Source organism: Ochlerotatus camptorhynchus, unplaced genomic scaffold (genome assembly GCF_037179485.1).
Source record: "Ochlerotatus camptorhynchus isolate MF236.1 unplaced genomic scaffold, CSIRO-AGI_Acam_v1.1 ptg000196l, whole genome shotgun sequence".
In the NCBI taxonomy this organism is placed as follows: Eukaryota; Metazoa; Arthropoda; class Insecta; order Diptera; family Culicidae; genus Ochlerotatus; species Ochlerotatus camptorhynchus.
In genome coordinates this window covers 1580189-1595519 of record NW_027040686.1, presented here as the reverse complement: position 1 = coordinate 1595519, position 15331 = coordinate 1580189, and the positions used below count along the sequence as shown (strand labels likewise).

Below are 15331 nucleotides of genomic sequence, written 5' to 3'. Positions count from 1 at the left end.
TCCTTAAATGCAATAAGCTTGAAATGCGAAGAAGAAGAAGAAGAAGAAGTATTTTCAATTTTTGGGTTTTCGCTCAATACTCTCATGCGTGATCATGTTGCAGTCGCTATAAATTAATGTTTTTCAATACAAAATCCCTTTTTTCAATATCATTATATTTTTCTCAAAAAAAGTATTTTGATTAAGTATTATTTGAAAAAAAGTATTATATTTCATTTGATATGTTGATCTTTGAAATCGACCAGGTGGTTCAAAAGTTATGAATTTTTGATAAAAGTCATTTCTGGACTACCCTATCATGGAAATGGTTACCCTAAACAAAATATGGATCTAATATTTTGCAATAAGGAACAAAACTAGCAATTTATACGAATTCTAAGAACCTCTGTATCGTTTTGCTATGGAATAGCTTACACTAGAACTATTTTAAATTAGAGCGAATACATTAGCTAAACTCACCATCTTATGCCCCCCGGTGGGAGTTTGTATGGGAGGGAGCTGTCAATTTGTATCAAACAGTGAACATATTATTTTGCATTAAATCTTGATTCAAAAATCAAGATGAAAGTCTATGGGTTTGGAAAAAATATAGTTGCGCTCATAAAATAATGCGCTTTAGGAAGATGTTTAAAAAACCATAATTTTTTCTAAATTAAAGAAACCAATTGTTGCGTTTGACAACAGGAAGGGACATGTTAATATTAATATTAAAAAAGCAATTTTTATAATTTGATGATTGAATTTTTAAATAATTTAAAAGCTACAAGGGGCAGCCCTATGGGGTTGTAAGCAGTGGCGACGTAGGACTACGTGGTCTTATATAATAAATCTTATTTGTTAACTGCAGCAGGAGCTAAAAGTGTTTTGTGTACGAATAGGAATTTGAGCGGGGTTCTCTCTGTTTACACTCATTAATATGACGCACTTGACATAGATGGCCCACAGCGACACACGAAGAGCTACTGATTCCGATCAATAGCGGTGCGGCTTCTTCCTCCTTCTATGGATGTTCATGTGGGCTGCAGCTTGCTGCTTGCGAGCAGCCTTTCGTTGTGTACTGGAGAACACCACCACCATTGAATAAACACCGTTTGGTGAGACCGGATGGAATTCAACTTTGAAATCTGTGTTAGGGAAATCGCTTTTCGCAGGCAATCAGAGATAATTTTAACTATCATAGCAACAGCCAGGCATGGAAAATCATTTGCATTCATTTACATTCATTTGACACTAAATTTTTTCATAAACAGCATTCCGCAAAATGATGCATAGAGTTTTTGTAGGTTTTGTTATTAGCTCAACTTTTTCTCATAACTCAAATCTATATCCCTTATGCATCACCAACTAGAGCGGGTAGAACTTGTTACTGTTTTTCATTGAATGTTAAATACATTCACTGAAAAACAGTAGTGGCTTCTGTTCGCTCTGGTTCGTCATGCATAAGAGATACGGATTTGACTTTTAAACAAAATTTGTAGCTATTAATAAAACCTACAAAATCTCTATACATCATTTTGCGAAATGCTGTTGAAGAAAAAAGTTAGAGGTAAATGAATGTAAATAAATGCACGAAATGAATGCAAATGATTTTCCATGCATGGCAACAGCTGCACATTCGTGCACTTTCAATAGTGAAATTTCGTAAAATGATGAAGTCTTAAATTTAACAGATGCGCAGGAAAATTTCTGATCGATTGGTGATAAAACTATTGTACTATTGGTTCAAGTGCAGCTGAGTTATTAACGTTCAAAATCTTTCATAATTTTGTTACATGTTCCATTTTTGGTTTTCACAAAATGAACCTTCATATAGAAATCACAGACGTAGTCCTACGTTAAAAAAAGTCCCTTTTAGTTAGCAAATGATTAATGAACTTCAAAATCCAATATAACTGAAAACCGTTTTAACCTTCCATAAATGCAATGAAGATTTAGGCGATCGCAATGCAATCGTCGCAAGTCATGAGTGAGTGATATTTCCTTGTGCTTGCCACACAATACACAACGTCATGCATTGGTTGGCACAAAAACCTCTCAATTAACACAAAGTTGAAAGCCAGCAAAACGGTTGCATAAGAAGCGTCAAAAGCCAAACAAAAACTTACAAGGAACAGCCCTATGGGATTGTACGCAATGGTGACGTAGGACTACGTGGTCTTATATAAATTATTTGTTAACTGCAGCAGGAGCTTGTGTTTTGTGTAGGAATAGGAATTTGAGCGGAGTTCTCTCTGTTTATACTCTTTAGTATGACGCGCTTGACATAGATGGCCCACAGCGACTGACGAAGAGCTACTGATTCCGATCAATAGTGGTGCGGCTTCTTCCTCCTTATATTGATGCTCACGTGGGCTGCAGCTCGCTTTCGTTGTGTACTGGAGAACAATATTGAACGCCACGCGCCGAAAGTACTGCTGATGCCGACGACCAGACATCACCACGCACGGTGATTGGACTGTATCCGACCAGCGGTTGAGGGCAGCTAGCTGCTTGCGGGGAGCCTTTCGTTGTGTACTGGAGAACGCCACCACTCATCACGCGGTGATTGAATGAACTCTGCTTGGTGAGACCAGATAAAATTCAACTTTGAAATCTGTGTTAGGAAAATCGTTTTTGGCAGGCAATCGGTGATAATTTTAACTATCATAGCAATAGTAACATTTTTAAAATTGATAATGTCTTAAATTCAACAGATGTGTAGAAATATTTCTGATCGATTGCTGATAAAATTATTCAAATTGGTCCAGGGGAAGCTGAGTTATTAACGTTCAAAATCTTTCATAATATTGTTACATGATCCATTTTCGGTTTTCACAAAGTGTAAGTGTATATAGAAATTACAGACGTAGTCCTACGTCAAAAAGCAGCCGATTTTTTATTTCAAATTCGTCAACAATAGGTTTGTTCAATGACCCAGCTCGTACTCGCATGAAGCAGCTCGTACAAAATCGATATTTTTTGTCAACAAACAACTGTCATAATTCTTCGAACTCGTTAGAGTTGCTTGTCTGAATGAACACCCATTTGACACGATACGCAAAGTATTTACATTAAAATACTCATACAAAATACTTAAATACTTTTCAGAAATCCTGCAGGTCATCTCTGTAAGAAACCTTGCAAGTCATACTTCCATACGTCCATACGTCATACGGACATGTCTGCCCAAAATATCGCGAGTTGTTTCTACCTCTACTCAGAGTCACTCGTTTCCTTACATCATGTTTACATTGGGTTTCAAAGTGCATGTAGATATCCAATATACCTACATTTCCTTTATGCGCATAAATGTCTCACGGTCCATAAGAGGTTAGGTTAGGTTTTCTTTATTAAGGCGGTTTTCAGCCTTGGGCTGGTTCGCCTCCGGATTTCACAGACATTAAACAAACTTACTTAAATAAAACTTACCGGATACAAGTAATTACACTCGAAGTGAGCAATTATCCTGGAATTCTGTTAAACATTCGTGTTTTAATATTGTTGACCTCGCTAACATTTCGTCTAGTGTGGTCAATAATCTATAAAAAAAAATCGCTATCATCAGATATCCGTACTAGAAATATATTAAGTATGATTTTACAAATCCGAATCCATTGCATGTGGTTCCAACCAAAACTGATCGAAAGACACAAACTAAAGATATCAAATCAAATGTTGCGCTTTTATTAAAATTGTTTTGGTTTACATTACATTCTTATTTCATCAATTTACCACACAGCAACTTCCCTAAACTACATCTTGGCAATTGCAACAAATCCTGCCTGCCATCAACATATTGGAACATTTAAATCTAACTTGTAGCCAAATTTCGTACCTTTCCTATTCCTAGAGCTGAAATCTCTTTCTATAAATAATAGTGAAACAAAATACGCTGAAATCAAGCGAACTTTAATTAATCATACTGTAGCGTATAAACACAACAGAATCAAAAATGCTAGTGAATGTAAAATTTAGTGAAACTCGTAGCTTTGAATATGAAAAGAACATCAAAATGTTATGGAAACATTGAAAACCATGAGAAAAGCATTAGCAAGTAAGACTTTTTCCTTAGGAGAGAAATATTTTTGTTATTTACTCTGAAGAAGATTGTTAGCAGATCAGAACTTAGATGGCATATATAGAAGGCAGGAAACAAAATATTTATATTATTGGTAGGTAATGATCGAATAAAAGAAATAAATACAATCGGCCATACTTAAGGGAATCCTGCATGCACTATGGCTTATTTAGTTTTATTCAATATCCGAAACATTCATTGTACAAAATAGTTCATATTCTATCTATGGTCTATGACAGCGTTTTCAACAGGTTTGAGAAGGAGGATGCAACCATGCTAGAAAAGGTTAAAAATCACTGGTCTAAGACTTCAATTCGGAATTTGGTATGCCGATATGCGAGTTGAGGAACGCCTCAAAGTTGCTCGTCAAACTGGCAACACTGCGCCGCGCGCTGGTGGTGTCGATCTGTTCCAGCGACATCGGTCGGGCCGTGGTGGATATCACATTTGCTGACCCGGCCCGTGCCACCATACCGGTCTGCGAGGGAAACTTGGGAAAGCAATTGCACAACCGGACAGCCGTACCTGGAAGGGCTGCAAGCTGACCATCGCTGGTGGTCGATGGCGGTTGTTGTTGCAATGATCCACCGGATAGGTTAAGACCATCTTGAAGGGAGATTTTACCACCACATGTGGAACATACGATAGCAGGAAGCGTGGTCGTCCTGCCAGGGTTGTAATTCGGGCACAAAGATGTGTGGAGGTGTTGAGATTCCCTACATCGGGGACAGTTGTGGATGATATAATCATAGTTGTTGGAGCCTGCGCTGCGAGCATTGGATCCGACTGACGAACAGGCACATGAGTTGCTCACGAAAGAGCATGTTGACGGTAGATGCGAACATCCAGTACTGTTGGACCAGGTTTCAGTAGTACTGCTGACTGCTCCGGGAGATCTGAAATAGCGGGAGACGGATGGCGTTGGTTTATTAGCTTGAACTCGGATCGCAGATAGTTACCCCAATTCCTCATTGGATCTGGATCCGTACGCCAGCAGGTACGTATCGATCTCGTTAATTTGATTAAGATCAGCGGAGCTGAAGATTTGCTGACCACTGAAGTCATGCGGAGGAGTGTTAAGTGTTGGTAGAAAACCGGAAGAGTTGGCAGCACCCTGTGGATCATCTCCACTGAATGCCAGCCAAGGACGCTGGACGCGGGTGTTCTGGCTCCATATGTGTTGGGGTCTGGCGACGGTGGTATCTACCGAAATGCTACAGGTCGTTCCGACCGGAGCTGGTGCTGGTGGAGGAGATAACCGATCGGTCGATTGCTGGGGAGTACCGTTCAGCGATAGCGTGACATTAGGAGGCTCCTCAGCGAAGCCTCGTGAGAAATTGTCCGAATTGGATGTGGAGCAAGATGCGTTCTGGACCGGGTGGAGACTGCTTGGGGAACATGAGTTAAGATGGCATTTGACTAAATTTAATAAGATCTCACCTATTGTGGAAGAACTCCGAATTGTCGTACGTCGGCGGAGGGCTCGAAGAGCACCCGGCCGGAGCTGTTCCTGCTGTTTGGCAGCCAACGCTGAAACTCTGGCTCGCCGAAGTCGACGGTGGAGCTTCTGCAAACGCCATTCTATGTCAGAGCACTGATCATGATCGTTTCATAGACGATTTAATCAAACAACTCAACTCACCTACAATACGGGATGACATGAAGAAGTTCGGTTCCGATTGATTCCAGTGAGGTTCATCGTCTTCATAATCAGAAGCATGATGACCACCTCCTTCTACACCGTACGGAACCTGAAGCGTGGCACTGGTTGAAGGACCTTCGTCCGTCTGCTCCGGAGGTAAACGCACTTCCAAAATCGGATTGTTACTTTCCGATACGTTGCTCGGTCTACGGGATCGTCTCATACGGCTTCGTCGTCCCGAAGCGGACGACGAGTGTCTCCTGCGCTTTCTCTTGATATCATCATCCATCCCTACCTTAATTATCTCATCATAATCTGGTGGAGCTTCATACATCGGTGGTTCGTCCACATCCTCAGGGCCACGTGGGCTGTTGTTATCTGCTTGAATAACATTCACTGCAAGTCCTTCAAAACCATCAAACTACTTCCATTTCAAGAAATTTACTCACCTAACAGTTCACTGATGGTTTGTAGTTGACTTTGAAGCTCCCGCTGATGGCGAGCACGACTTCCGGTACGGTAAAGTAGAATGATAAACACGGAAATCAGCATGACCAAGCCGAAAGCACTGGCTATAAAAATAACCGTTGCGGTCCGAAGGTCCGGGTAGCGATCAATCTTCGGAAAGTAGTAATTCGGCGTATGCGAATACCACCGGCGATCTACGCGTTCCGTTTCCCACTGAGCTTCGCAGCTTGCCGGCTCATCGCTTCCATCTCCACAGTGATCGAAGCCATCGCAGTGCAGTTGAACCGGGATGCATTTCCTATTCTGACACAGGAATTCAGATCCCATGTAACAATCTACGAAACAAAACAATTAAATTAAATCACGTAATAGTCCATTCAAGCTCATACCTAGATAACTGAAAGCCGAGTAGACCAATGCCATTCTGGATTGCATAGCAAACGTTGCCCTTAGATGCACATAGAATCCGGAGGTCAACGGTGTCACATAGTTTTTGCTATGCCCACCGATATTCGGTCTTACAACGTCCAAGATCCCACCATCCGAAGTTGTCCCTTGACCCACGGTCAACAACGAATTCGGTCCCAACTTTTCAAACGTATCAATCCGTAACGAAAGGTGAGTCTTCAAATGAGCATATGTATTCGGAGGCTTCAGTAGCCAGATACAATCAAACATTCTAGCCTCATCCTGTCCCTGAACCATTTTCATCATCGTAATCGCTCCACCCACATTCTCCACCATCCCACCGCAGTTCGTATCCGGTAGCATCAGTGGAGTCGCCGCACTCTCCACCGTCAAGAATGATACCCTCGCCCTGTACCCTAGTCCTGACCCTCCGTTAGCGTAGAATCTGATGATCATCGATGGCCCGGTACTCTGCACCACCGGAGGTCGAAAGCTTGCTCCCGATATCGCATGCAACCGCTGCCCATTCCAGTCGTAGAACTCCATCGTCGATGTCTTCGCCAGCAGGAAATCACTGAAGATAACATTCACCCGGCAAGCTTCCACGTTGCAGTTCAGAACGTACTCCTTGCCAAAGTCCCGCGGGTAGTACGATGGAAAGTACGGCGTCGTAATGGTTTTGGTGTGCACTCCTCCCGTCAGGTTATGTATTCCACCAGGGTTGACCTGCAATGTTTCACGATTCCCTGTAGGACGAAATACACATTTATAATTGATCTTTAGAAGTGTGCATGGCGGTTAACTCACTCTCCGCCACGTATTCCAGGGTGAACGCGTGCGAGTGGTTGCTCCAGTGGAGGAACTTGATCAGCACCGAGCGCGTTTGCGTTTGATAGACAACGTCATGGCCGCAACTGCGCCGTCCAGATTGTTCCACCTCGAAGGGCGGTTCGGAAAATTCCAGATAATCGCAACGACACGGTAGCTCATTATGTACAGCACATTTCGTCGGGAAATTACTGTAGCTGTGGGAGATCGCAGAGAAAATGAGTAAACGGATTACAATTATGGCCTAATATATACAGTAATCCCTCCGTTTACGCGGTGGGTGGTATCGTTCACACACCGCTGTTTCTCCGTTGTCCTTTAACCAATTACGCTATGTGATTAGTGTCAACCATAAACTAGTTATCGTCAGAAAATCAAATCCAATTGGTTGAAGGACAGTCGAGAAATAGCGGTGGGTGGACGTAACCGCCCACCGCGTAAATGGAGGAAGTACTGTACTTGAGTTTGTGGCTAAGAATGACTCGGCAAAAGAGTAGGAGGAACCAATTGAATATAACGCAAAACGTTCTAGCGGATAACCGGGACTACATACCTTAATGAGATTTTGATGTTGCATGAAGGACATGTAACCAACTCCAAGGTGCAGATGGACGGCGCGGTTAGGTCGACTGACTGGAATAGAAATCAAGAAAATTGTAGTCTTGAACGCAAAGCAATGAACGTTCGCCTCTCCTACTGGGCCTATTAGATTCCGTTCTCTTGCCATATGCCTTTTTTTTTATTTTTGAATGATTAGTACTGAAAATGCTGAAAAGGCTCTTAAAGTTGCTATGAAGAAAGCAAAGTTGGTTGAAGCGGCGAAGACACCATAGGGACCTCCGATTCACATACGGAAAAGAGAGAGCACAAAGAACACCAAGAGTGGAAGAGGAGCCAAAAAAACGCAAGGAAGACTAGGAAGGCAGCATGGAAGAAGGAAAAGATGAAGAAGAAAAAGGAAAACATCGGAAAAAGAACAAATAGGGTATACGTCCCTAACCTCGGTCTAATATGCAGCCATAGATTACGTTTTTAATCATAACTCATCAATTAATTTACCTGCAAACGATATTCTACTGCTAAATGGTATGCTTAGATATGCTTATCATGTCGTTTGCTATCAGGAACCGCAAAAAGTTGAAAAACTTACTTTTTTTAAGACAAAAACTCACCAGGGAAATGTATGTAATATCGGTCTATTGTCCCCAAATTGGGTCTATTTATGGATGCAACTTCGTCCTATCCTGTTTGATTCTCAAAAAAAACGCTCTTGGTAACGTTTTCTTATGTATTTTTTTTTATCACTATCACTGTTAACTTAATACTCTTCATTCCTCAAAACATTTCTTAGAGAAAATTTTACGAAAACTACATTAAATCACTCAAGTTAAAAATTAAAAATTAAAAATTTCGCTTATCGTCTTTCGACCGCAGAATATCTAAATCAAAACATTGTGATGTTCATTATACAGATTTGGCAGAAAAAATCTCCCTTCCTGTTCGTTCCTTATCATCCAAATGCAAACCACATTGTTGACGTTACTCTTATTGCTATATGCTGTCAAATGAATTTCATGGGCCAAAGTTAGGAACATAGAAAAGAAATGTGTCCCTAAAGTTGGGTCCATGATTTACTTGTGAAAACGTTGTTAAACAATTAAAATAAACATAAAATATTCAAACAGTAACTGTGAGTTTTACGTCTAGTGTGTATTATCAGGTAATTCCATTCAATAAATGCCATAATCAGGCCATTTGATGATCGTCAGTGCAACCTTCCCATCTTAACCTTAGAAGTCATGGCGGCTAAAAACTCCGAACAGAGTGATATTCTCAACCAGTTTTATTACTTACGAGAGCTGAAAATGTATTGAAATGTTGTGATATAAATTGATTTGTGTGTGGTACACATTTATCAATCATCAGTGATCAATATTTTCCTTATTTTTTGTGTAATATTCCTTAATTAATTATTTATTTGCGTGATAGGCCGAATGAAAGGACTAGACCCACATTACATACCGTAACCCTATATATTTGAATCTATAAGCTATATCTTGATATCCTGACCATCTAGGAAGTTGCTGATTTAGGCAAACTTGTTCAAGGGATCAACGGTGCAAGTTGTGGTAAGTGGTGACATACAAGCGCCGTATATAGTGAGAAAATTGCGAACTAATCTGTCTCCCATCCAGAAGATTTCAATCACCTGATCAAATTTTACGAATGCATCTTCTTAGATTTGCTTGTTTGTTAAAGAAATGTTCAGCCTCGGGCAGGACATCAACGTGAAGTCCACATGCACAGTGAGCGAATTCTGAACTACCTACCCATAATTTAGAAGACCTTGGTCAGCTGAACAACTATATCGAAGTGGAAAACTTCCTGTATAGTCAAGATCTCAAAATATATTGCATACAGGAAATTAACTAACCAATCGGCCTTAACCCACTACACAACTTTTCCGAAGACAGTAATTTTCGATATGAACAGGATCATGTGATATGCCATGTTACCGTCTTAACCCTAGGGCTGGCCTACCAACCTCGCATGAATTTTGTTCTGGTGATAAAACCAGCGAGACCCTATCCCTGTCAACCACATATACGTAGATACACCATAGCCCACATGATTTTGAATTTTTGGACAATCTGACACTTTTATTTATTCATTTCGTCAAGCAGGTGTAGACTACATACAATGATTATGGGGTTACGATTTTGGACATACTGACTAAAGGTGGGCAAAACAGCTCATCTGGCTGGGTGGATCAAACCCATCCAGCTCACTAAAGGGAGTCGATTCTTTTGAACAGCTCTTCAGCTCACATTTAAATTATAGAAATTATAACACAAATTCAAAATCGGAAAATTAATTAGTGGTTTTAGTGCTTTACTTTTCAATGAAAAACGCTACAACCATCGCGTAAACCAAAATGCGCGCAAAATGTGCCAACAACATAGCAGTAAAACAAAAAAATGTATGCAAGAGAGCTACACCTTTATCACACGCGATGATATGATTGACAACGTGGCACACGATGATACGCCTTTTCTCAAGCTATGCAATCCAGTCTAAATTCAAATTTTATTTCTGATGTTAATTCTCCAGCAGAATTTCTCTCACTATTCTCGGCATCAGCTCCAGATCATCAGCTCAGATACGGATCCGGAGCTGAATCGTGAAGAATGGAGAGAGAAAAAAAGATCCAAAGAGCTGGATGGGTCCGAGAGCTGTACGGGTCCGAGAGTTGCATCCTAAACAACTCCCAGTGAATCATTCGAGTCGATGATTCGGATCCGGAGCTGAGCTGATAAGCTGGAGAGCTGCATTTCGCTTTTCGGTTTTGTATTTGCTTTTGTGCGGATCTTCCGCTCCCCCAGAGAATGATGTGAGGGGAGGTGAGAGCACATATGCTGGAGGAATAACATCAGCAATAAGAGCCGGGTACATAAATAAATTGGATAATACCAGTAGAAAATTAAGATCGTGTAGCACATGTACATATTTCTCTCTCTCCCAAACAGCCGCTTGGAAGTTTGCTTTTACCGTTGGTGCTGTCGATCAGTAGGAACATGTTGTATTACGCGGTAACTGCTCAATGCGTAAGTGAAGTAATGTCCTTTTTTAAAAGTTCCGGTACAAGTGATGGAATGTATGGTTTAGACTTGTGATAAAGTGAGGTGATGAGCTGCGGTTCCTAAAAAATTAACCGCGGGTCATCAGCTCACTTTAGAGAATCGGGTCTACAGAACAGCTCGGGAGCGGATCGCCCATCTCTAATACTGACAGCGGTAAAACAGACGGAGGTACAACAGAACAATAAAGCTTACTCTTTCACACTTGCATCAACCGGTCAGCACTCGTGTTTATTTCAGTTACCGTGAGGACGTAATGTGTGATTAGCCCCGGTCCCTTTCAAATTGTATCATTATTTATGTATGATCCTTATATTTGAAATGACGTTCCACATTCATCTAGTGATGGCCGATTTTCATTCGAATAATCGATTAATCGATTAACGAATCGAAAACTAAAATATTTGTAAACGGTTATATCAACAATCAATACGAAACTAACGATTTTAAATTGGCTCACCACTTTAGTAGCCTATTGGTCCCAAGCAAACGATTAACGTACCCTATTCTAGTTAAAATTCTATTACTACACTATGTTTGTTTTGATTCGCTATGAAAGTTTGACAGATAACATCAGGGGTATGTGGATTCATGCAGAACATGCAGGGGTGAGTGAAATAGCTTGGGACTGCTTGGGACCGTTGTTCTGGTACTGAGTGATTAAAAAATAATAATGATTTTCTTCGGGACCCAGTGGTCTTAGAGTTACCTCTATGGTTATATCATGCCGATATGAGTATTAAATCTTCCAGAGGATCATCACCCATCGTTTCAAACATGTGCTGCACTCTCATTGGTGGAAAAATAACAGCACAGTGAACAAAAAATAATCGATTAGTTGTTAATCGAGTAATTAAAAAATGAGACTTCTCTGATTTTGATGTAATTGTTTTGATAACAAAAAAAAAAGAACGCAAAATTTCATCTCTATCAAGGGGGCAGCAAAACCACAAAATTACCTTGCATACGGGGGGTATTCATTGGTTGAAAGGGACCGTGAAAGAGGACACTAAAATAGAAAGTTTTTCATCCAACTGTTTCATCTTAGTATTCTTCTTTGCTTGCATCGCAGTGCTGAATGCTAGAAAGAGTAGTCTGTTGCAGTCATCCTCACCCACTATATTCATCATATTGATGTGATTGTTGCCCCGTGGATAAAACATTATCAAATGAAAATTAGGGGAAGCATTCTAAATATTAATATTCACTTAATTTATCGCGGAAATTTTATATAGTTTTGGATAAATTTCACTTTAAGCTTACGGTGGCCGTCTCACCCCGTCGTCCCCTTTAAATACTAAGTCTTTTCCCGCACTTGCTTTTTTGTTTTTGCTATAAGTTGCTGCAGCTTTTGGTAAAGCTGGGTTTAGACTAGGCAAGTCAAATGATCAACTTAGTTGAATTCAATTGGCTTGAAAAGTTGAGCCTGGTTCAACTTTTTTTCAATTCAAGTGAGTTGATCAAGTCAGTTGCAAGGCATGGTTTAAACGTTCAATTCGCGTTCAAGTCAGTTGAATTCAACTGACTTGATCAATTGACTTGCCCTCACCGAAAAACCGACATGAAACTTAAACTTAACTCTTGATCGAGAATCCATAACGGCCGATTCAAATGTGCATCGATCCCATCTGTCAAAACCATAGAAATGTTTTATCTGGATAAAAATAAATTGTCCGAAATAGATTAGACACGAACCAACTCATAAATTTTGTACGCATATTCGTGGCTAGGATAAACATTTTCCGCGAACACGGCGGCAGATGTCAGTTTTGTGCTTTGAGCAGAAATTCCTTTGTAATTTGTACGATCATTCATGTCGGTTTGTCGGTGTTGCCCTGTCTAAACCCAGCTTAAGTTGATGTAAGAAAATAATTTTGTGTAATTTGCAAATATGGGTACAGACCTACTGACAGAGCTGCAGCTGCATGAAAGTGGTGTTTACATTATGCTGGTTCAGCACTGCCAACTAGCACAACCAGCCATAGGCGTAGCCAGATAGGGGCAGGGGGGGCGACTGCCCCCCCCCCCCCCTAAACTCGGCAACACAAAGGCTTTCGAGGAAATGGCGTTCGGTGAAATGGCATTCGGCCAAATTTTCCATGGTAATTTTTTTTTTGCCCCTCCCTAGCTCGAAACCTTGCTACGCCCTTGCGAACCAGCTCAACCAACTGGGGTCTTTACATCAGTGCTGGTGTGGTGGTGCTAGTGAACTAAAACTGTACTAAAAAGTAGTGAGCTTAAGTCAAACAGAGCGTCAGCATCTACCAGCATGGGATTTCAGCACGGCGAATGAGAACGACTCAAATTTGAGTTTAGTTCACTCATAATCGCTAAAAGTGCAGGAACTCAGCGATGAGTTAATTTGCCTCATGTTTTCCCAGGTTTTTCCAGGATTTTCCATGGAAAAATTCCCGAATTTGAGAAAAGTAAAGATTGGATTCACTCAGTCTATTGGTACTACTCCGAGACTGAATAAAATTTTCGTCAATTTCCTCATTTTCCGGCAGATTTTTTAGGTTTTCCACAGGAAACCATGAGACAAATTTTACTCATCGCTGAGTTCCTGTACTTTTGGCGATTATGAGTGAACTAAACTCAAATTTGAGTCGTTCTCATTCGCCGTGAGAGCAACTGAAATTCGAGCTAGATGCAAGTGCTGAACCAGCATATATGTAAACACCACATAATTCTTACACTGCCAAACTTCAGTTATGTGTACTGGCGAATATAATTTGTGTAACAGGCGATTTAAAAGTTTGTGTGAACTGAATAGCACGGTTCCAACGCTTCACTCAGTTCATTCATAATGAAGATATTGCTTTGTGTGCTAGTTTTGAGCAGCCTACTTTGAAAGAAATTTCCGTTATAAACACACCGCTTCACTCAGATACCAGTGACTATTTATCGTTGAATGGGGTGTGGAACTTCTCGACAAAGAGTTTTAACAAGCTAAACACGGCACACAGTTCAAGTATCGATTCCCACCATTCGCTCCTACCGAAAAAAAAACGCAAAGTCAGTGTGATAGCTATACAGTTCACTACTTCTTGGTTTGCCCACTTAAATCCAATTAATGTCCTTCCGTTTGCTTGACGTTGTTGTTACATTACTCATAGGTCATCCTATCGTCTACTAGTATTGATAATTTATCATTGCCCGATGAGAAATTAACCGTTTCAATTCCCACCAAACTGAGAAAGCCAATTGTTGATAATCCTAAAACGTCTTACTTTGGCAACGGTCACATTGGTAGCCTGCAGTTGCCCCCGATCTCCGAGCTCCAGATAGACGCGGTGTCCGTTATAAACTCCACATATTTCGTTGGTCCGAAAAACTTTCGGCAATCCTTGCACTCTCGGAACAGCCCAAATCAGAACAATAAACAATAGATTTAACTTCGAAAAAATCTGCAACACTTCACCGCCTCTTCTCATTGCAGCACTCGCTTTCACAATCAATGCGAAATCTTCTTATTTTTCGGGATTTTAATCCCTAAATTTGCAATTTTCCACCACCACTAATGACTAATTGCGCAAACTTTAACAACTGACTATACTGCATTTCTCCTGTAGGCTCTCGATTTTGGTTTGCGCCCCTTCGACAACCGTACTACTACTGAACGCAACAGGGAAGCTCGTCCTTGCAGGTAAACTCCCGCAGGAAACCGTAGAAGTGCCTTGAACAGTTCGCGAAACATTATGACGCGACTGACCGAACAGTATGGGTAACTGTTGTCCGCACCTCGTGTGCAATCAGGTGGTTTATACGCCCACTGCTGTTGCTTACGATCCTGTGACCGTTCATTGGTATGCTGCTTGGCACACGTATTTCATACTATTCTTTGAACCTACGTAACGGAAGCATTAATGGGCGAAAAGTTGTTTACTTATGTTGACCCGGAGTCACAAAGAATGAACAGAAGAACATCACTCAAAGCAAGTAGCCGACCAACCGACGGTTATTGCATCACCAGTTTTAAACTAAATGTTTGAAGTCTGCGTTCCTAGATCTTCTAATAGCTATTTATGGCAGGTTTTTCATTTGAATTTCCCCTTTTTCCTCGAGCCTCTCAAACGCTCCAACCTTGGAAACCTTTCTTCAGGTGTAAACATACGTATAGCAGAAGGAAACGAATTAGCGTGGAAACCTTAAATCGATACACTGTTGGATAATACGATTTGAAGATTGCTATAATAGGACGGTAAGTGCACTAATCTGACCCTTTGCCATTTTTATATTATGTTTTGGATGCAGTTACCGCTGAATTTCTGGTGGCCGTGCTAGTAGGAT

General features: G+C 40.8%; 1 protein-coding gene across 4 annotated transcripts; it reads right to left on the bottom strand.

Annotated features, from left to right (window-relative positions):
• Positions 1 to 4190: 4190 nt before the first annotated feature.
• Culd (CUB and LDLa domain) lies at positions 4191 to 14641 on the bottom strand. 4 transcript variants are annotated; one of them, XM_065223740.1, is made up of 9 exons: positions 14272 to 14641; positions 7957 to 8036; positions 7383 to 7600; positions 6557 to 7321; positions 6149 to 6502; positions 5700 to 6095; positions 5498 to 5624; positions 5017 to 5442; positions 4191 to 4953 (listed from the first exon to the last, which is right to left on the bottom strand). In XM_065223740.1, the coding sequence occupies exons 1-9, from the start codon at positions 14473 to 14475 to the stop codon at positions 4359 to 4361; spliced, it is 3165 nt and encodes a 1054-aa protein (XP_065079812.1). In that variant the 5' UTR covers positions 14476 to 14641; the 3' UTR covers positions 4191 to 4358. The 4 variants fall into 4 exon arrangements, with proteins under 4 accessions (XP_065079812.1, XP_065079815.1, XP_065079813.1 ...); XM_065223743.1 differs by having other exon boundaries at positions 5047 to 5442; XM_065223741.1 differs by having other exon boundaries at positions 5700 to 6080.
• Positions 14642 to 15331: the final 690 nt, after the last annotated feature.

Bases quoted from the DNA above. Each gene is read 5' to 3' on its own strand.
- Culd (XM_065223740.1), bottom strand. From the start codon at position 14,475: ATGAGAAGAGGCGGTGAAGTGTTGCAGATTTTTTCGAAGTTAAATCTA. The intron at 8,037-14,271 runs GTAAGACGTTTT...TTTCTATTCCAG, and splicing joins CCAATGTGACCGTTGCCAAA to TCAGTCGACCTAACCGCGCC. The intron at 6,503-6,556 runs GTATGAGCTTGA...TTTGTTTCGTAG, and splicing joins CTCGGCTTTCAGTTATCTAG to ATTGTTACATGGGATCTGAA.